The following is a 22259-nucleotide window of genomic DNA, read 5'->3' on the forward strand; positions in this document are numbered from 1 at the left end:
AAGGCCGCAATCAGGCCCCCCCGCAGCCTTCTCTTCTCCAGGCTGAACAAGCCCAACTCCCTCAGCCTGTCCTCATAGCAGAGGGGCTCCAGCCCTCGGATCATTTTTGTAGCCCCTCGGATCATTTTAGTAGCCCTCCTCTGGCCCTGCTCCAACAGGTCCATGTCCTCCTTGTGCTGAGGGCTCCAGAGCTGGATGCAGTACTCTAGGTGAGGTCTCACCAGAGCCGAGTAGAGCGGTGGGATTTAGTATCATTTTAACATATGTGATTAACATTTTAGCTAAATCTCGAAAACAAAACTGGAAACCAATGTCTTAAGAACAGCTCTGGCTATAAAACAGAAAAGGAGATCAGAATTTATCCTTAAACCGTTTTTTTTCCTCTTATACTTCAGGCTGTCCTTAATACCGAGCAGGACTGGTATCTTCAGTATGAGAATGGTTATTTGGTTTAAGCTGAGCTCTTAACTTAATTTTCTTTCCCATGGTATGAAAATAATTAACCGTGAAAAAGAATAGAGAATAAGACCAGTATGAAGCCCGATCTCCTTTCAGAGCCACACTGGCATAGCTGAGGGGCCACCTTCCTCTGACGAACGGCGTCCCCGAGTTCCGGGCAGCGCCGCGCCTCCCTGGCAGTTCGCTATGACCTGGATGTGACATGCCCGCGGTACCGAAGCTGTTAATTCCCTCTTTCGCAGGATGTGGGGCAGGAGCGTAAACACCGGCCTCTCACCTCCCAGATAGGTGATCTGCTCAGCTAGGCTAGGTGATAGTCTAAATTGCGTTCAATTAATTAAATAGTCATTAGAATAAATACTGTAGTCCCAGGCTTCCTCAGATAAGTACATGAGCAATTTGATTCTAGGCTCCAATGCTGTCTCTGCTCGACGGAGTGTGTTTAATTTTCAGCATCTGTTTTAGTCACTGAATCCATTAAGTTGCGCTGATGAAAAATAATTTCTTGCTGAAGTGTTTTGCTGGATTAGACTTTAAAGACAAAAGAGGGTGTAGCTCAACTCAGGCTCTGTGTGGGTTGCAATTTTAATGGTGGAGAGGGAAGGTGCTTAATAAAGATGATTAGGAAGTTATTAAAGAAGGGAATGGTAACAAACAAGGAAGTCAGCTGGGAGTAGACAGAAATTGCATGCTTGGTGCTGAATGCGAGTTGTCAGAAGCGCTGGGAAGAGTGTAGGAAGTTTCCAAAGAGTTGCAATGTGAAGAAGTACAGTTCTCGTCTTGCTTTGGGTGCCCTTTGAGCAGATCGCATACAGCTGCGTAAACCGAAGAGCGTAACGATAGCTCGCTGGCGTGGGTGTGTTTTAGCGCGGGCGTTTTCAGTTACCGGCAGCCGAGAGCTGTAGTTGAAGCTGCTTGCTGCTGGCAAGGCAAAGGGCCATCCTGCAGCAACGCTACACAGAATGGCAAGGGTCGGAAGGGACCTCAGGAGATCATCCAGTCCAACCCCTGTTTGATTTACTTCTGCAGAGCTTTCTAGGTTGATAACAAACATCTGCATCACTGTTGATGCTCTGTCGTACTGCTTAGTCACTTGGTCGGTCTGTTCTGTTTAGGTACGTTTTTAATAAGCTGCAGGGAAGGAAAGTTTGAAACTGGTGTGTGCATATCGGACACGTGATCGTGGTTTTTTGTGGCTCAGGGTTCAGTTTGCTTTACTTTTTCGGTCGAACTTTGTTTCGTCCTTGATGTAGAAGCCAAACGCTACTCGCAGCCGCGGCAAGCTTCATCTGGAGTAATTCACAGCAAACTGTGCTCTCGTCTGCTTGATCTAAAGGAAGAACGTTGTTTAGAATCAATTCCCTTCCAGTATGGCTTACACGTGTGAACCCCTTCACCGTGGTCATGAAAAAATAATATATGAAATGGCACAGACAAGAAGGCTTCTGTCAGCGCAGAGGGCAAAAGCCTGAAAGCCTTTGCAGGACTTGCCTATCCATGGGAGAAATTTTGTGAGCAAGACCTTTCCATGGCCGGGCTGGGTTCTGTGAAGCGCTCAGGGCCCTCGCCTCCCATGGTGTAATATTAACCAGCTTGTAAGATCTGTCTGTGTTGTTTGAAACGGCCCTCAAACGTAGCCTTCCGTTTCCATGCGTCAGCTGCCAAATCGAACTCGTAAATTGTGATCAGATGACTGGATCACTCGGAATTACCAAGGCAATATGTTATGGATAAAAGGCTCTGATACGGGTGAAATTCTCACCTTAATTGCTGGTTTGTCTGAAGCTAAGGGAAACTTGTTGAAATAAAAGTTAGCTTATTGATTGGTTTTTTCATAAAATTCGCACACAATTACTGGATAAATCTATAAAACGCTTCATTTAAAATGTTAAAATCTTATTTCAAGACTGGCAAAAATCGCTCTGAAAGCATTAGCCTATACCTTTTGAGGTCATCGTTATAAACGTAGACCCAGAATGACCAGTCGGGTCCGTATAACCCCAAACCCACTGACATCCACAGCGGCACTGGGCTCCCCAGTTCTGTAAGCACCCGCGGTCGCCTTCGGTCGCGGCGTGCCTCCTTCGGCCCGAGGCCTGGGGGAAGGCATCTCCTCGTGCAAGAGCGAGGAACCGCCTGGGGGTAGTTCAGGCTGGGACAGAGCCACCGGGGCTTCTGGCTTCTCCGTCCCCTCCCAGCCTCTGCAAGTCCAGCCTGCTTGGCTGGTACGGGAGGGAGGGCAGGCAAATCCCTGTTTGTGATGGCGCGAGGGAAATGTATCTGCATCAAAGTTCTTTGGGAATGAAAGAGTTTGGGTATCTTAAAAATAAGCATAATTGTATCCAAGCAAAACATTTTTAGGTTCTGTATAATATTTCACATATGATTAAATGTCCTTGTGAGTATTATAAAAGTGTATTTCACCTTAAAGTGCTCTAGTCTTCTCAGTTCTGAATGTATTCCTCTGAGAACATGTGGGTAACTAGATAAAATAATTTTGCACGTTACCCTCTCTAAACTGGGCAGCGTGAGTTACGTATTGCGCAGCCCTGTGCTGGCACGATTGAGTTCAGGCAGGTTTGTCCAACTTCTCAGCAAATTGACAACGTGTCTTTTACTTTCATGCACGATGCTCATCATCTCGTCATGTGCCACGCAGCGGCGGTCCGCTCTGAGTAAGAACAATTCCAGCTCTCCCGTGGTACTGGTATGTCCTAGCACTGGAGTGCTCCGGGACGGACAGAGCCAGTGGTGGCTGCAAGGCTGGGGGCGAAGCTCAGAGCTGCCCCGCCTGGGCCAGGGCGGGTTCTGGGAGTCGGTGCCATGCCTGCCACGGAACTGGTGAGAAGGAATTAGCAGTGGGCATTCATTTTTGAAGTATTTTACATTCAGTTCAAGTTCTGTGTGTGTCAGAGCGATGTAGGAATCGGGCTGCGTCTTCTAGACCTCCGTATCATCTCTTTTCGGTGTTCCGTCCCGATGGAGCGTTCTGTTGGCATCGGTGGGTTCCCTGAAAGGGCTGTCAGGCTCTGGAAGGGGCTGCCCAGGGAGGTGGTCAAGTCCCCATCCCTGGAGGGATTTAAAAGAAGGGTAGATGAGGTGCTTAGGGACAGGGTTTAGTGGTGGGATGGCAGGGGTAGGTTAAAGGCTGGACTTGATGATCTCAAAGGTCTTTTCCAACCAAAGTGATTCTGTGTTTCTATGATTCTATTCCTTGCCGGACCCACCGCGGGCGCACGGCGCGGGGCAGGAGGAGGAAGCAGCTTTCGAAGTTTCCTGCAGCAGTTACAATGTTGAGATTTCTTGATTACTGTGATTGCTGCTGAAACAGTTTCTTTTCTACTTTGATTTCTCTTTCCTGGTGCTCTTATGATTCACTCTCGGGAGATTCAGAAAACTGCTTCAGGCTTCCTAAACTTACGCAACCGTTCACAGCTGGAAATCTGACCTACTTCAGAGCTGCTCCGAGCCGGTTAAGAATGTCTCCGAGGCTGAACTGCAGCAATGCAAGCTTCCCGAGCACTGCCCAGGGGTTAAGGGAAGAAAAGATTTGTTATGAAAATTAGCAGTTTGTACTGCGAGGAAGAATAAATACTATGCTGTAAAGTAACAAATTGCCCAATCCTTAGATTAGATGCAGTGGGAATTTTGTTTACTTGGGTAAAGAACTGGACGTGGAGACTTCAAGCAATGCGTGCAACTTGTTAACTGGCGGTGCTCCACAAAATGGGGGTGTCTGCAGTCTGCGTGTAGACAGCGCTGGGGAAAAAAGTGGAAGAATCTATTTGAAAATGAACAAAACTGCTGCCGCTTACGGATTTCTGTAATTTAAAAAGGCGTATTTCATTTTTCATTCAAGAATGTGCAAATGTTCCACGTGGGCGTCGTCTTCACAGGTGGCAATGATGGAGTTTTGTGAGCACTTTTTGAAACAATTGCTGCTGCTTGGCGCATTGGATAGCGACCTGGTGTGGTTTGCTGGCAGTTCTCTGCCCCTTTCATTTCGGTGTTTAAGCAAAATACAAATTTTCTTCCCTTGGTGAAAAAAAAAAAGCATTTTAGATTTCCATCCCTTTACACCAGCTGACCTTAATATGTAACACGAAAGATCATAAGTAGAAGTGGAACAGCGACATGATCCTTGAAGACCTAGTCTCATACGTGAGCTTTGATTTCTATCCCGTTCTCCAGGCGCTTACAGAAAACAGGGATCTAACGCCCTCGGATGGGCAAAGAGGTGATTGAGAAACAAACTCCTCAAAGTGAGAGTCCAGATCGCGTACCGGGCAAAGAGGTGATTGAGAAAAACCAAACTCCTCAAAGTGAGAGTCCAGATCGCGTACCGCCACGCCGTACATGGGTTATTTCCTTTGGTGGTGGCGAGGCCCTGGCTTTAAAACACTTCTAGGTGATTTCGGCCAGTGGATCTCAATACTTTTGGAGCTGATGACCATATTCAGATTAATTTGGGAATCTGTGTAAGCCTGAGCTCAAAGCGTAAAAGGTTTTTGAGATTGAAGTGCAGTAATCACTGAAACATTACTTATTTTCTTCCCCGCAGGGCACTGTTCGAAGGATTATTATCGAGAATCCTGATCAGGTAGGGAAACCGTTCCGTGCTGGAGTTCTGCTTGCGTAACTCTTCCTCCCCTAACTATCCCGACTCAGTGAAGTGCTCAGCTGCCTCCACCAGGGGATGCTGAATGTTTTGAAATCACACGGTCCGTACCTCTGATTGTGAGAGATGAAATTATTAGGGATCAAAAATAACTACAGGATCGCCAGCTCAGCCAGTCAGGCTTCCCAGCTCTCAGCGGTCAGGTGCTAATGACGCTTCAGTAGTGTCGCTAGCGGAAACGAACTTCTGTTTCCATGGTGCTTATCTCAGCCGTTGTCTGGATGGAAGAACAGTCACTTTGTTTCCAAATGGACATACGCTCCAATGTACATGTGTTAAGGAACTGTCTTGAAGGTGTCTTCAAATTACATTTTTTAGTCAAAATTAATTACACTAATTCTGAATTTGCCGTTAGACAACACTGATGAATGTTTTTATTAAAATGTTTTACAGGAGCCGTTATCCCCATTTCTTAGAGGGGGGAATTTCTGTCCTGGAAATAATGTCATCTATGAAAAGACAATAAGAAAATACGAGCTATTAAATCCCCACCAGGTAAGTTGGTTGTTTGTAGTTGTCTATTGCAAGAGAAAACTGAGCTAGTAGCAGACCAGTGATGTTCCTGCGTTGGGTTTTGCGTGGGGAACTGCTGCCAACCTGAGAATTGCCTTGCAGAGGTAGAGGACATATTCTCAAAGTAAACGAAGCGGTTTCTGTATGTCAGGAGAGCAGAAGTTGGAACGTGTGCTGTATTTTTACTAAGAATTTATTATTTCAGACTAATAATTAAAACTGCTGTCGAATCTCTAGCACTGGCAATCTTTGTCTGAATACCGAGAACTATTGTCTTGCAGTAGCTCCACAACAGAATAACCAATACAGACTTTTACACAAAATGAAAAGACAGATTTTATTTTTTTTTTCTTTTACTCACTCTTGAAAAAATGTATTTGGTAACTTTGTCTTAGAATTGGTGTTTTGTCAATAGCAAAAATATTCCTCTTCATTGCTCTGAAATGCTGTTATTTTCAACAGGAAAAATTTTGAAATTAAAGCTATTTCAGAGTGATTAATCTTAACCTGTTCGGGGTTTTTGTTTGTTTAACTGAAGCTTTCATTCCATTTTGGATTTTAGATAATGATGTGTGATACCCATACCCCAAAGCGGAACGCAAGAAAATCTGAGCTAGTGACAAATAATAACTTCTTTTTTCCCCTAGAGTAATAAAACGTGGAGTCCTGGAAAGCATATTTCTGCTTCTGTTTTTTGTTCTCTGGGGCGTATCTAGACTTAGGTCAAATCAGGAGCGTAGTTCTGAAGGAAATTTCCCAGTCTCCTACTGCGTATCGCTCTGTGGTTCACAGGTACTGGGCCCTCGCCCTGCTCCTCCTGGGCCGCTGGGCAACGCGGGCGTAATGCTGTCCCTAGTGCTGATTTGGGTGCAGAATTAAGACGTTGCTTCGGCCTTTTAAATGTAACAGCGTTGTGAATTTTCAGTCAAAATTACCTGAAGCCTGGGATCTGTGTTTAGATACTTCTGTGTGTAGAATACCAAATGCGTATGTTTTGAAGTAAATTTGTAAAAGCCGTGATCGTGAGAAACAATTAAGTTTGCCAAAATGAGTAACTTTCAGTGTTTTGACTGGAATATGAAGTAGTTTCTCTTTTACTGGTTTGGTGGGTGGTTTTGTGATCGCACTTTTCTTGATTACAGACCCAAGACGCGCATCCCTTACATATTGCGTGCTCTGAATCTGGAACTGCTGAAAGCATTTACAGAAGAAAATGTCTTGAGCTGTTTCCCGTACTAAATTTTTGTCTAACTGAAATGATGAAAGCTCAGTTCAACTGGAGCTCTTTTTTTAACTCTCAAATACTTAATGAAACAGGATCTGCATGTGTTTAAACACTGGTGTCCCTGTTCTGTCACTGGAGTATTTTGAGTAACACAATGAATCGTACAGCTCAGTCAGGGTGTATCTTCTGTGCTTTTCATTTGCAGCTACTAAAAGTTGGGATTTACAACCTTGAAGTATGAAACTGTGAGGCAAACTCATGTTCAGTTAGGAAAAAAAAGCAATTTTATTAGGATTATTAAAATATCAGAAACTGTCCTCAGTCTGTCCCACGTTCCATTCATTTATATAATTCTTATTAAGCTTTGATCTCATTAAGATCTGTCCAGCAGCTTAAAAAAGTTCATCCTTGTTTCCAGGAGAAGCAGTATCAGTTCTCCCACCAGTGCCAGATTCCCCAGCCAGCCGAGCAGTGCCACGTTGTCCAGCCCTGCCAGCCCCCTGAGCACTCCCTCGTCACGCACCAGTGCCAGCAGACACAGACCGGCAGCCCCTGTGAAATAATTCCAGTCTCTGTGAGCGATGACTGCAGAGGAAATACAGTGAGGAGGGTAACGGTTCAAACCTGTGACCCGGTAAGAATCATTGGTGGAATGTTTTACTGTTCACAGCGTGGTTTGGGTTTGTATGCGGAGTACAGAACTTTCCAGATACAGAAAATCGCTCATCCCCAATCCCAGAAGTTTTTGTTCAAACTCACAGCAGGGTCACTAAGCACCATGCGCCCCGTGTACGTGAGCAGCAGAGTTTGCGGGCCTGTTGCAGGTAACTCCTCTGCGTGCTGTGATTGCAGCCCTTGTCTAGAACTGTCCAAGACTTTGTCACGTGCTGTTAAAAAAGAAAGGAGAAAAAAAAAAAAAGCTGGTTTAGGTGGTGTATCCTGTTCCTTGTTGGCGTAGACCTGAGCTTAACTGTGCCAACCACTCTGTTGTCCTTTAAACGCGTTAAGTCTTGCTGGTTGGTCTGCTGTGTGTTTGGTGTTTATCTGGGAGCATTGCCCACTGGTTGAGTCAGGTTTCATCTGTCAGTCGTTGTGTGACGGAGATGGAGCAGCGCAAGGCTTATGCCGCTAGTTTTGGAGAAAAGATCCGCGACTGTATAAGCTGTACATCCACCCATTCGGGATTGCCTTCTGCCTGAACTGATCCGTAAGGATTCCAAATGTGTTTCAGTTTGATGTAGAAGTATTTGACATAGATGCACTGGAAGCACAAGTGGAAGGGGCTTCCTTCGCCCTTCATTTTACAGCAGGTCGCAAGTGGTGGAGTTCCCAAGGGCTGCAGGGCGTTCGCTCCCCACGCCCACTGCTGCGGGAGGGAGCGCAGCAGCCCTTCCCGGGCACCATTTCAGTGTATAGGTGGCAAGACAAACAGACTTGGCGACCTTAGGGTTAGAGCTCTGCGGACTCTTCCATGGCCAGATACTGCCATAAACCAACTTGGGTGCGCTCGGTCTGGGCCGCTGTTGAAATCCTTTCATTTGCATATGTAAACATTTGAACTGTGGCAACACAAATACTGTTTCTGCAGTGGGGAATCTTGCACCCAGCTGGTTGTATCTGGGTGCTGCCCACAGGCCCTTTATCCACGACAGTTATGGAAATGCGTATGCTAACGGAAGATTTCCTAATTCTCAACGCTTCCCATCTCAGAGTAACGATGATATTGCTGTAGAACAGAATACTTCGCTTATTTCTTGTTGTAAAGGAAGTAATTTATTTCTGCATGGTTTGCCAAAACCCAGACTACATGGAAGACTCAATACCAAGGAACAGAGCAGTGCAAACAAACTGTACGTTGCTAAGAGCATACAAACCCAAATCCACCATCCTTGTAGCACTTCCCTGTTCAGCTTTCATCCCGAAGAAGGGAACTCGGTTACGATCTCCTTGCTTATCTTTTGCTAGGTGAATTGCTCTCAGGAAAATAATGACCAGCTGGACTGCCGCTACTTCGGGGAGCTCCTTGCTGAACTGAACCGCAAGACCAATGACTTGTACAGCTGCTTACTGCAGCACGTGGAGAAGATAGGAGGAAGGTACTGGCGTTGCATCTGCTCGGTCGCTTCCGTGTGCCAGCAATCCTAGCACCGCACAGCTGAGAGGACAGGGTTGGCTGCAAGTTGTTTTCTTTTCCCCCCCCAACAACTAGAACTGACCGTGTATTTTATGCATAAATTTGCTGAGTAACTGAGGACATAAAAATGCTGTAAGCCGAGTACGTTTATCGAATTTGATGCTTTTTCAAATTGTTTAGACTAACACGCAGTAAGAATTGCGTACCCCGTGCCCGGTTGCACACAGAGCAAACACGTATACGTACAGCACGCTCTGACGTGTATTTAATAATACAATTCTATTATTACAGCCTGAAGAAACCACCCAAATGTCCAGGTTGCCATTGCCTGTGTTCTCTCATGGTGTTACATCATGGATTAAAAGATGGCCACCACGAGGCATAAAGCTCAGTCTCTACATGCAAATTAATGTTAAGCACCTATTCTGCAGAGCCCTACAGATTGTCTTTGAAAAGAAATGCAGGATCCCAGGAGCTGGTGATCTGAGCCTTCACAACGTTCCCACCCTTCCCTCACCATCACTGTTGCTTCGTTCTTCCCCCCCGTCACTCCCAGTCTCGTTTGATGCTTTCCAAGTTCACCAACATAAGAAAAGTGGTCCCACAGCAGGGGAAAAATGCAATTTAAGCATCATAAACCCGCTGATGCTGCTAAGTAAACCCTTGCATCTCGATATACTGCAGCCTAGTTCTGGGCAAACCATTACCCAGCCAATTAAGAATGTAATTGGGTTAACCGAGCGTAACTGGGATAACTGCCCAAAGAAACGGAGCAAGTTAGCCTGCGCTAACTGTACTGCTGTCGGGATTCCAGTCTCCTTGGGTATTTCTACATGGAGTTGTTTTTAACAACTCCTGTTGCCTAAGCGCCTTAAGAGGAAGGGAACAGCTCTTAATCTGGTAAAGAACCTTCCTTCCTTGCTCCCTATTTTAAAGATAATCTTTTTATAGTTGTGAATGCCTGCGTGAATTCTTTAAGTTCTCAAGAAGCTTTCTGCTCATTTGTCCCTTGCATTTGTCTGTTTTACAGGAACCACGACATTGAATTGACGTGTCAGGTGAGCATCAGGCCCGCTCTTAGCAAGCTGTTCTGTGTGTTCATAACAACAGGGTGGATCTTCAGGCAGATTAAGCCCAGCCAGTTTAAACGAAGGATGCCGGTCTTTGTTAGTTAATGATTCCTGCTTGTTTATAACAGTCAGAGCCTTAAACCTACTGCTAGGCAGGTATTTGCAAACGTGGTAATACTGAAAAGGAACTTTAATAATTTGCATTAGTCCAGTATAGGAGTCAAATTTTGAAAGCCTTTCCTGCTGTGCCAATAATGGTTTCACTGTAAAACAAACTTGCACAGCTACACGTGTTTTCACTGCGTGGTTTTTGCCAAGGAAGCTGCTGTGCTCTGCAGGAAGTGAAGAATCCTGGCTCTGGCGGAGAGGAGAGGACTGTAACCCGACAGAGGCGGCTTCCTGCGTCTGCAGACGCGTGTGTGAATCGGGCCGCGACAGAATCGTCAGCACCTCTGTTATTTTTAAAGGCATTGTGTGCATTGCAGAAATATTTGTCTAGAGTTAAATTACACAAAGCCGTGCCACGTAATCCCTGGCAGCACTGGTCATCCTTCGTTCATGGGCAGTCTGTTCTGTGTTTAGAAACAGGGGATTTGCTCAGAGCAGAAGCTGCCGGGAGTTCTGAGTTAGCGTCAGCTGTTATTTTCTTACAAGAGGATTGTTTTGAATACAGCTTTTAAAATAAATGTTGAACTCAGTGATTTGAATATATGCTTCATGTATCACTTCATCGCAGTTTTTGTATGCCACACATACGTAAGTCTCTGGAAATTTTCTGGATACACTTTGATCTATTTTCATTCTTATTTGCCTTGTACTAAGCGTGTTTTTCATAGCAGACCCGTGTAACTAATGAAGAAACCACATTATGATCTACCAAGCAAAATTCTTAATCAAGATGTCTCCCCTTCCCTCTTAGACTGAAGATATTGAAGACTTAATTCCCAAAGGACTGTCTGAGGCAACAAAGCAGCAGATTCGTTATCTCCTCCAGGTATGAGTGGGGTGGAAGGGGTGGAACAGTGGAAGCTGGCTTACGCGTCCCGGGGATTTTGTACAGGACAAGCTTCACTCTCTGTTCTGCTCGCTCCAGTGGTCCTAGTGTAAAAGGGTACGGAGTCACCCAGGGGGCTCCCAGTGCCGTGGTGGCTGTGGGTTGCACAGACTGCTGCTATATTTTAAACTGAGCTTTACTGGTGCTTGCTTGCAGTTTCACTGGAAAGGATCTTGGCTTTTGACCAATTACAGGAGAACACAGGAGCTTAGCGACCTCTTGCACTAATTGCTGAGTGGGGATTTACTTACACGTTTACAGTTCAACCACTTTGACTTAATTCCTTCTTTTAATCTACTCAGACAGCAGATTTCACAGTAAAACCAACGAAACAGTTAAGTCAAAACTGAAATTCCACTTTAATTTTAAAAATAACAAACAGGTGAGTTACAGTAGAAATGTTATTTTTGAAGCCTCAGTCACGTAATAGCACCAAGTGGGGATAAAAACCGCAAGGGCTAATCACCGTACGGGTGGAGATCTCACCTTTCTTCAGCTCGAATGACCAACAAATAAGGGAAATATCAGAGGAACGGACAGGAGTTTCACTTTTATCTGGATAGTAAAAAGAAAAAAACAAACCAAAAATACAGTTTTTGTATAGAATATTCAGCCCTTCCAGATGAGTCAAAGAGGCAAGGAATTTTTTTGTGTGTTCTTTCAATTCTTCTTTTAAATATTAGAAATGCATCATCATGAAATGCAACAATTTGTGGTTTAATCCGGATCAATACACAGCTGTTAACATGCATTAGAAGGAAAACCAGCGGTGTTAGGCTATTGTGCACTGCTGCCTTTCTTTTTCATCCAGTTGACTCCTTTAATCTTCAGGATCTTTTTCCTTTTAAAGGGAGGAGTTCGTTGTATGGCTTTATTCCCTTAATTTAAATTTTAAAAAAATTTAATTAAATTCTTTTGCCCTTGGGCTGAAAGCATACTTTGCCAGATCTCAACGACTCATTCCTCTGTGGCTTCTCAGGTCGGGCGGTTACTGTAAGTCACAAAGCTCTGAATGCTCAAAACAGGGCTGTGTAATATTAACACATTGAGTCTTCCCTGTATTGCTGTACAAATGCAGGTCTTTACTCTCCTGTTCCTTCCATTTAAAAAATGTTATCCTGTGTTATGAGGCAGTAATTTAAAACCTAGGCCATTTGCAGAACGAAGTGCATGAAAATGTGCTTGGGTAAAGTGCTTTTCAGCTGTGCAGCCGTTTTCTGATGTACCCATTGTGAAGCACAGTGTGAATAACACACACTCATGCAGCAGAAATACCCATTTTTCCTTTTTTTCCCCTCCCAGATGAGAGTGACGTCAGATAAATCTTTGAGACTTGTGCTTTCCACTTTCAAAAATCTGCGAGAAGAGCTTTGCCATTTGCAGGATGACTTGGGGGTAAGTTGTGTCCTTCAGTTCCCTTGGCCTCATCCGCTCGGTTTTACTGGAACCTGCACCGGGTTCTCTTGTAAAAGGCCAAGTTCAGGGAGGGGCGAGGGCGTTCTGTCGTCTTTAACACAGAACAAGGAGTCTCTGCAGTGCAGTGGGCTTGGGTTTGGGGGTTTGTTGGTTTGTGTTTAGTAACCATGAATAATACAGACTGAAAGAGCAGGGTCCAGGACCCCAGTATTTACTGCACAGTGCAGAGCCACAGGTGCTACAGTGATGGGCAACTGTGCGCTGTGTAGTTAAAAACCCATGGTTTGGAGAAAATTGAGCACTGGAAGCCTCGGTTCCAACACATCACCTACTCGGTATGATGCACTCTGAATATGGGCGAAGTGAAGTCCAGAATTGCAGCTATTGACTGGGATTTCTTTTGTGTTACAGAAGTTAGAAACCGACAGTGTCTTACTTAAGAAGGACTTGGCTTTTAAAGATTCTCAAGTAAAAGAATATGAAACTATGTTGGCTTCTCTGAGAGAGAATAATCGTCAGCAGCAGGTAAAGCTAAAAACCTCTTTTCAGTCTAATTACGGTCAGCCAAAAGCTGGCCCCCGTGCTGACTCTGGAGTTCTCCGAGCAAGCCCTGCCTGGTCTATGTTTGCGCGCGTGTGATCCTGCTGCTTCCGTAAGGAACACGGTGCATTCACTCCACTTCTCTGCCTTCCAGCAAGGACTCAGAGAGAGCACTGCAAAATGTCGCTCCCTGGAAGAGCAGCTCCTCTCCCTTCGGCTCAGTGAGGGAGAAAAGGAGTGTCAGCTGAAGGAGCTGGAGTACGGCAAGCGTGCCTTGGAGCAAGAGCTCCAGAGCCTCAGGCTACAGGTAACGGGCTCACTTGCTCTGTGTCCCATAGCTGCGTTAATGATACAACTGCAGTAATGGATGAAAATTAAGGATGAAAACTCCCGTTTTACAATTTAAAAATCAATTTTCTGCAGACCTGCTCTAATCCAACGCTGCAGACCACCACAGATGAACTCTCTAGCCGTTACGTAGAGATGATCAATAACTTGAGAGAGGATAAAGATCGTGAGATCCGCAGTCTCAGGGTAAGCTGATGAACTCCGTGCGGGTCTACTCCTCCCCCTGCACACCTGCAGGTACACAGCTGCTCTTTAAATTAAGGAACAGCAAAGATCCTACCAGATGCACTTTTTAGACATCTTTTGGTTCTGCAATTCCTTTATACACGACACTAAGGATGGCTCAGAAACCCTTATGGGAGAATGTAAAACTGTGATTTAAAAGAAATACAATTCCCGAGATGTAGACGTTAGGGATTAATGGGATTAGCAGCTTTTCCTTAAGGGGTATTTTGTGTGTCCTGGTAACTAAGAAACTAGCCAAGAGACACCCAGCAGAACTAAAGGTAAGTAAGTCAGTCCCAGTCAAAACTACACCTAGGAAACATCTCCCATGTAGAGCGCTGTAGTAATACTTTACCACCCTGGAAGCCTGTCCAACTTGTTCAGTGTTGCATTCGCTTTATCGCACTATGAACTCATTGAATTGGATGGAATGCTACCAGTATCAATTAGCACTTTCTGATTTACTGTGCCGCTCAGCATTCTTACTTGAAAATCCTCAGGGTTTGTGTACGTCCATGTTTGTGCGTAAGTAAGTCCACAGCGTTTTCTAAATTACACTAATCCAAACCTTAATGTTTGTAAATTAATGAAAAAAAAATCCATCTCAAGTCCTGGATACACAAACTGAAGGGTCACCGGCGAGCACCAAACCCTAACTGTTCCTTAATGCGTGTTTTACAGTCTCAATTATGCCAATTCCAGCAAGACATATCAAGGAGAGACGGAAGTAACAGTGACTTGCAGATAAGGCTGCAAGAACTGATGTCGACGCTGGAGGAGAAAGATGCTTTTATTAAACAACAGCAAGAGGTAAAATAATACAACAACTGATTTCTCTTCTAAGAATCTGTATTTTTAAGCCTCCACTTACTGTGAGGGTGGGAACTTGGCAGTCACTTGGACTCTCCTGATCCAGGGATCAGGGTTAGGAGTTTTTTTAACTGAACACTCTTCCTCTACCAGTCTTTTGGAAGGTCAGACTTTGTCAGACTGAGAGGAATTTCTGCAAATATTTTGTTGTGACTTTAGTGGACTAGTACTTCAGAAAACATTATTTCATTTGCATGTTTACTTTTGGTTTTCTCAGGACCTCTTCAGATTGAAGCATGAGAAATTATCAGGCAGTCAGTCCCCTGGTGTAACAGCCATCATCACTAAGAAGTAATGTCATTATTCACCTTTCTTAACAATGCATCCTTTTGCTTTTCCATTGCATAGCCTCTGTTAGCCAAGTTATTCCTGCACATGTCTCAATATCGCCTGTTCAACTGCAAGGGGAAAAAGTCGAGGCAGGTTTTCCTATCTGGGGAGGATTTGCTACTAAGCCTTGCAAGAGCAGTTGGAGGGGTGGCCAGCGCGTTCAAGTGACATTTAAATGACTTGAATCAGTTTCTTAGTTATGGGAGCGAATCTTTGGGCGTTAGTGACTGGATGGCCTATGTGGCATGATCAGTCAGCGACTGGGCTACAGGCGTGCAGAGCTCAGTTCACACGTTTGCAACTCCCTTTACTACAGGTATAGGAATCAGTATCCTATTCTGGGTCTGCTGTCTGATGACTACAAGGTTACATCGCCTGTCAATAAATCACAAACTATTGTAATTGAGAGGACCGGAGAGATATGGAAACATGTAAGTGTACCTACAGATGGACTATACAGTCTCTGAAACTCCTAAGTGTTCAGTTTAACTTCAAAGACAGTATTAGCCAAAACTGACATCTGAGAAAGCCACAGTGTTAATTTAACTTGGCCACAAAAAGCAAAAAGCGCCTGATGAAAGTCAAGGAACTCTATGGGCTATTGCAAGAAGGCAGTAATTGTTGGGTGGAGTATAAATAAAATAACCTTTCATTGTTTCCTCTGACACATAATTACCTTTAACCAAACAAGAGGCGTTGCTCAGCACCGGCCTCTGCCCTCTCGCAGACGGCGCTCTCCGGGCATCGCTGTACCCCTCGGTAGGAACTTCCTCGTGTTGTGCTCCCGGGCGCCGGAGCGCTCTGGGTGGGCAGCGTTCCCTGAGTCACCGCCATTCATGACTCCAAGCTCTTGCCAAGTCTGGGTGCAAGGTAAAGGCGTGAGAAGGGTCAGCGCGGCCAGTTCACAGCCACGTGTTCCCAAGGGCGGGACGTGGTGCCCCTGGCTGCAGGGTACGGCAGAGCAGCTTGGCGGGGACACATGCCCAAGAAAAAGACAATGATGTGAGCAGCCTGAGTAGAGAAAGGGTAAAGCATCCAAAATGTTCTAAAAGGGGATGTTAGCTGGGGTAGGATTAAGAAAATAAAAGGTAGAGCTCACTGGCAACAGCAGAGTTTTTATTACCGATCTCTCAAACTCATCTGGTTGCATTGCGACCCAGTGAAATGTCAAGGAATTAAACAGTAATAAAGAAATTGCAAAAATAAAGCCAACACCCCCCTCCTTGCCTCCTACCTTCCTTAAAAAGTTACTCATACTTTCCATTATAAAAAAATAACAAGATTACTGTCTTTCAAGCAATGATTAATTTGTCATGCTCAGTCCTTCGGGATACTCGAAGTACTTAAACATTCCTTTTAACATTGAGCCCAGTTATATTAGAGAACACTTTTAGGGTAGAAATTTGGTAATAGCTACTATTTAGGTATCTGGACTTCCTGTTCTTGGTTGTTTTCGTAAGTACAAAAAAAAAAAAAAAAATACTGTGCCTGGTTTTGTGTTTACTGGAGACAGAAATTGTGCCAGTTTCGACATCTGCCCCTTGCTGAACAAAACCATCTACAGTTTAATGGTACGGCTGTGGCCCTGCCAGTACCGCCCGCCGTCGGCATCTGGGAAGGCGGGAAGGCTCACTGGCCACTGGAGGCGCTTTCCAAGTCAGGCTGCTAGAGACAATAAATAGGTGATTGAAGGAGGCATAGCTTTCTGTACCAGACAGGTTTGGCTTATATTCAAAAATAAATGTTTTTTTCTAACAAGCTGCTTTTTTCTTTCAGGAATGAAAGAAATCCCGAAGCCATCAGAAGCTGCTCAAAGGAGTTCACAACTAAAATTACTTAACTTTCTGCTATTTTGCATCAGAAAAAGGTTTGGTCTGACAGTGAGAGAGGCTGGGGAACACCCTGAGGACATGGAAGCACAAAGATGATGGAAAACACCGTCTCACCCTCAGCATGAAGAACTCGGTCACCTGTGCCCCTAACACCAGTGCACAAGCCTTACTTGTACTTTTTCACGCACTTACTTTTGGCTCTGGAAAGCGCCGTGCTTTTGCGGACTTCATTTTTTCTTGACATGGCTTAACTTCTGTTCTTCAGCCAGTCCTGAAGCAACCTGAGAGACAAAGGAAGACGTCTGAAACCTTTTCCCCTTGGCACTCTTAGCCATGTTCTTCTGCTCTATCTACGCGTGCTGAGAGGTGAGGATGATACAAACTGAAGTCCCATACGTACCGAGTGCTGGTTTCGATACCGACAGAGTCACAGGCTGCCATTTCATCTGCTGCTGCCTATCGAAGATGAAGCAAACCCCAGAAACAACCTTCACGGGGAACTTTAAAACCACCTCGCTGAAAACGGCTTACTTTCCATCTGCTGGTGTGCGGGAAGCTAAAGCACAAGAGAATTTCCTAACTTACTCCAGACATGCGCTGCCTCAAACAGCTGCTGAACTGGCAATCACAGAGTTACCTGGCTCAGGGAAGTGACTGGGGAAATGCTCATTTTAAAGAATGTTGTTGGCCTCACAGTTGATGTACTTCCAGCTGAACCTTCATAAGCCCCCAACCCCACCATAAGTATTTACCTGCTGTGCTCGAAAATTTCAAGAACTTGGGTGTATTTTTACATAGAAGAACTTAGTATGAAAATAGCTCGTAGACTAGATGTCATTATCAGACCAACCTGCCATTTACAGTTTTTGCTCCTCGCAGGACCACAGAAATTCTCTCAAAATGATTTGGTGTTAGTAATTACGTAGTTGTCTAAGCAACACAGGGGGGAGAATCGTAGGGGAAATTTTAAACTATGCGGTCAAAAGGTGCAGGCTCTCTATCATGGGGTTCTTGCTTTGCTCTGTTTCTGCAGACATATATATTTCTATTCACAAATAATATAGACAATGTTTAATGGTGAAAGATCACTGTAGGCTATGTGTAACTATGAAATAAACCAAATGGAACTTTCTGAATCCTGTCTGTCTGTACTGGAAAACTCTCGCATCTCCCTGACGGGCTGGAGGGGGTTGTTGCGGGTGCCGCATTTTTTTTTTTTTTTTTTTTTTTTTAGACTACTTATTCCTCTAAATGCATCTTCCCAAGTGAAGGAATAGTGGGAGGGCCCTTTTCTGGCTACTGCTGCCAGTCCTCCACTCACTCAGTGCTGGGACCTCAAAGATGACCTCATGCTCTTCCTAACGGGGAGAGCGCGCCAAGGGCAGACCTGCTGATGTCACGGCGCTGCCCCGTGAGCGTGCCCAGCCCAAGCCTGTGGTTCCAGCAGCCAGGGAAGAGTTTGCACCATCAAAGGACACTCACCTTAGCCCAGCTCTATAGCCAGAGGTTTTAGATAAAAATTAAATATCCTCATAATTTGAATGAGGAGTGCCTTGCCCCCTGAAATCAGTAATTATTAGATTCTAAAATACCCGCCTTGCTTCTGTGTAGCAGTTAGAGATAAGGTAGATACGCACACAGAGTTAATGACACAGAATTTTGTCAGTGTATTCTATCCCAACAAATAATTGTAGTTACACTGTCACCTAATGACTTTATACCTTTGGTGACCTCAATGATAAAAAGAAATAGAAGAGGAAGAAGAGCACCTTTGTTTAATGCCCTCGTAGCGTGTCTGTGCGTAACTGGGCAGTTACCCTGACTGAAGGAGACACAAACCAATTTGCTGACTTACCGTGCTCTTTGCCGGGCTCTCAGCTGGGCTCCACCAGTCGGACGCACCACAGCAAGGGCTGGGAAGAAGCTACAAACAGCAGACATGCGCGTTACTGATGGCCACACTTCATTACCGCGAGGGCTGTTGGGTATTTACTCCCCCTCCCCTCCAGTAGCACTAACCAGTGGCTGTTTAACCCTGTCTGACTGAAGGCCATGTAACAGCGCGATGAAAGCAGGCAATGCCAACACGCAGGCTCTGAATGCAGTCAGAGCTGGTGGGTGTGGGGTTACAACTTCATGACAAAAAGGCCATGATTAGGCAAATGATCTGTTTTGCATATAGAGCTGGCAGGATGACACAGTCTGAAAACACCCTGACTGTTCCCCATGCTTGACAGGCCAGGTATCATACACACTATTTAAAAAAAGCCCGGTTTGCTCATCAGGACAGACACCGATGCTGCACTGCACAGCAAGGATCTCCAAGGCTTGTTGGAGTATTTTAAGTATTCGTATGCTGTAAATGCTACAGAGCTGATGGTCCTAACACCATGTTTTACTCACAGATAACAGGAAGCAATAGATACTTGTCAAAAAGCTGAATTAGACTAGTAGATGAAGTGTAATGGCCATCTGGGGGTGGTTTTGTTTTCCAACCAGATTTATTTAAAAAGCAAATTTAGTATTTTTTATTATAAAAGTATGTTTTATTTGCTGTAGTCTCAACTACTGCATCTTTCCTGTTGAACTGAAACTGATTTGCCTGACATTATTTCTGCTGGGGTTTACAGAAACACAGTTTTCTCACGTACTCCTCTCTGTAAATGCTAGTTATCACCCTAATTAGCAACAGTATACTTAATTTTTCACCTCAATTTCAGGTAGGTCCACTAAGACATCTACATTTTTTCAGGAACAAATTAGAAAAATCAAAGACAGCATTTACTTCATATATTTACAACAATATACATACCGCCCGTCAGCCTGTCTTTATCAATGGCGTTATTAAATAAATCCTCGCTTCTTGTTCTTACACTGAAGAGCAGGAGAAAACTGCTTTCTGGTTTCTATTACTGACTCTCCCACACAACTCGGCGTGCAATATGGGACAGTTTCTCTGCCTCAGCTGGAAAACAAAAGCCAAATAGGGCCCTGGTTCAAAAGTTACCGACGCCTCTCGCGTTCTGCCTGAGAGTTGATGTAGACTTAGAATACTACGTCAAGGTAACTCACCTTTACGCTGAGAGTACTCTGCTGGTGTTCTGTATTTTCTCCCTTCATTTCATCACCTTGAATTGTGGGCACTTGAAACCTGAAGAAAGAAAAATAGAGGTGATGATCAAGACATGAATCACTTTTCACTGCTCCCGGCTTTTAGGAGTTCTTAGCCTGTCATTCAAATAAAAACCAGCAGTAAACAAATCACATTTTAGAGCAACCCTTCCACACGTTTGTGAAACGCGCAGCTTGCTCAAGCAGCCTGATGTGTTCGTACATCACGTAGAGCACCACAGGAGCAGGCTGAGGAGAAATCAAGCATGGTCAAGAACAGAACTACCTCAACGCTGTGCTCCCAGGTAGCGAACAGCTTTACAGCACCCGCCGCCCTTCCTGTTCCTGTTCCTGTGGAGTGGCATCCCGTCACAAATGCTGGGACAGGTAATTCGCCCTGTGAGTTAGCATCGCTGCAGGGACAGATCTGTAGTAAGCTGACAAGCAGGGACTGTTCTCAACAAACCAGCTCACAGCCCTTACTGAAAATGTGGCAAAAGGCAAGACATCGGTACACTTTGCTAAGGGCAGCACGCATGCACGGGGGATGAGCATGTCTGCCAGAGAATACCTGCAGCAGAACAGAGACCATGCAGCTTCACCACAATGATGGAAAATGATGTTCAGAGTTCAGGACAAGTAAAATATGATACCACACACTTCTATTATCCAACTAAACATTGAAGTCAAAACACTTGAAGGCTTACAGGGGGTAGTGTCTCTTTCACTTGCTTCCTACCACCGCCTGGGAACCCATCTGCTTTGAAAAGGAGTAAGCAGGACCTGCCTGCAGAGCACTTCATCCCCGCCGAAGGGCTCCACCGCTCTGCCGGCTCAGGGGAGGGAGCCAGGCGGGGCAGAAGTACTGGCCATACAGAGCAGGGATCTGCGGAAGCAGCGAGATACAAATTCTACCACGATTTGACAAGAAAGTATTTTTAAAATCATGACACCTCCATGGCAACAATACAACAGCCATCACAAACTCTCTTACAATATTTACTGGGGGAGTGCACTGAAAAGAATCTAGGAACTGTGCCTCAAACTGCTGAGGATTCAGGTGAAATTTTTTTCTTACGTTTCAGAAGATTTAAAATGCCACTTCCTAGTAAAAGCTTCCATCAAGAATACCCACCAACTGCGTGCTTCAATACAGAATTTCAGTTATCTTGGAAACATGGTTGTAGGGAAGGAGGAAAAAAAGGTTCTACCTGAGTCTTATCTCCTGCTGGATGAATACATACACAAGATGTATCTAAGAAGATCCTAAATTATTCAAACACGCACAAAGTAAGAGCATTGCACGCAATACCACTTCCTCTCAGGGTTCTCTTTGTCTAGCAGGCACGTTCCTCTATTTCCTTTCTCTAACCCCGACTTCTGTGTCCTTTCCTCCACAGTCCCAATGTCACACCTGCAGCACATCGCACAGGCCTTTTCTTTTGATTCCTTCCTCCCTCCATCCATCACAACTTTTTGGTTTTTTAACCACCAGAGCCCTCCTACATCTTCAATCCCCTCCTTTGCCTATTCACCAGCCAGCTTGGACACAGTTACAAGAAGTTTGGACAGTTACAAGAAGCTTCGACGCCCACAGCTACACAGAAAGACGTCAAGGGGACAGAAGCATTGGTGGGAATTGCAAACTACAGAACAAAACATGAAGTCCAGCCTTAGTCACAACCATGTAAGCAGCACTGGACAGAACCAGTAAAGGGCCAAGCAGAAGCACACATTCTCCCAGTGGAAGATGTCAAGGGGACAGAAGCATTGGTGAGAATTGCAAACTATAGAACAAAACATGAAGTCCAGCCTTAGTCACAAACATGTAAGCAGCACTGGACAGAACCAGCAAAGGGCCAAGCAGAAGCACACATTCTCCCAGTGGTATCATAAACTACTGAATTTTAAGCCACTGCTCAAGCAAAAAGTCTGACAAACTCATTTTTTTTTTAAACTGTTTCAAATTTAAGAACATATGGGTAGTAATCCATTAACCTTAACACTGTGCGGGTAGAGTCTCAAGGCTTTTCCTCTCTTTGACAGACCTTGTTTCCACAGTCCTCCGTCTTGTCTAGGTTTCACTGTCCATTTGCTGCGAAGAGGAGACAAACAATTAATATAAAGAAACGTTCAAAATGCTAACGCAAGAAGCCAACCTAAGAGAAGTGGTAACTCAGCTTGACACTTCACACTGGACAAGGCTGCCTGTACCCATCCTGCTAAGTTTGACAACTCCGTTTTTCCACCTACCCACCGCAAAAAGCAGGGCTCACACACAGAAGTCTCTACTAGTCTGCACCCACCTCAAGTCCTGCGCACCGTCCCGTATTTGTACCTTAGTCGATAATAACCAACTACAGTTGCCATTTTCCCAACTGTTATTCCCTCCCTCACATCTTGAAAAACATGTTCCTCACAGACTTTAATGTTCCTAAAGGTTTGACCTTTTTT

General features: G+C 44.8%; 2 protein-coding genes across 6 annotated transcripts in view; one reads left to right on the forward strand and one right to left on the reverse strand.

Annotated features, from left to right (window-relative positions):
* Positions 1 to 4684: 4684 nt before the first annotated feature.
* On the forward strand, positions 4685 to 15539 carry POF1B (POF1B actin binding protein). The gene is given in 16 exon segments (XM_035898617.1): positions 4685 to 4798; positions 4991 to 5059; positions 5531 to 5632; positions 7294 to 7501; positions 7728 to 7732; positions 8841 to 8971; positions 10040 to 10067; positions 10999 to 11073; positions 12436 to 12528; positions 12961 to 13074; positions 13244 to 13396; positions 13513 to 13623; positions 14344 to 14472; positions 14750 to 14823; positions 15179 to 15320; positions 15323 to 15539. Coding segments are annotated over 16 exon segments (1605 nt in total). The 3' UTR covers positions 15380 to 15539.
* A 778-nt stretch (positions 15540 to 16317) lies between these two features.
* The window catches only part of ZNF711 (zinc finger protein 711), a 41380-nt gene continuing 35438 nt past the window's right edge, over positions 16318 to 22259 (reverse strand). For 4 of the 5 annotated variants that reach the window (XR_004842527.1, XR_004842525.1, XR_004842529.1 and 1 more), the window contains exons 12-16: positions 21804 to 21900; positions 19767 to 19845; positions 19507 to 19659; positions 18550 to 18618; positions 16318 to 16975 (exon numbers count right to left, since the gene is read on the reverse strand). The gene's annotated coding sequence lies outside the window, so the exon portion shown is untranslated. Of the gene's footprint in view, positions 16976 to 18549; positions 18619 to 19506; positions 19686 to 19766; positions 19846 to 21803; positions 21901 to 22259 lie in introns of all 5 variants that reach the window. The other variant, XR_004842526.1, reaches the window with a different exon arrangement.

This window comes from Egretta garzetta, unplaced genomic scaffold (assembly GCF_000687185.1).
Source record: "Egretta garzetta isolate BGI_Z169 unplaced genomic scaffold, ASM68718v1 scaffold220, whole genome shotgun sequence".
Classification (NCBI taxonomy): domain Eukaryota; kingdom Metazoa; phylum Chordata; class Aves; order Pelecaniformes; family Ardeidae; genus Egretta; species Egretta garzetta.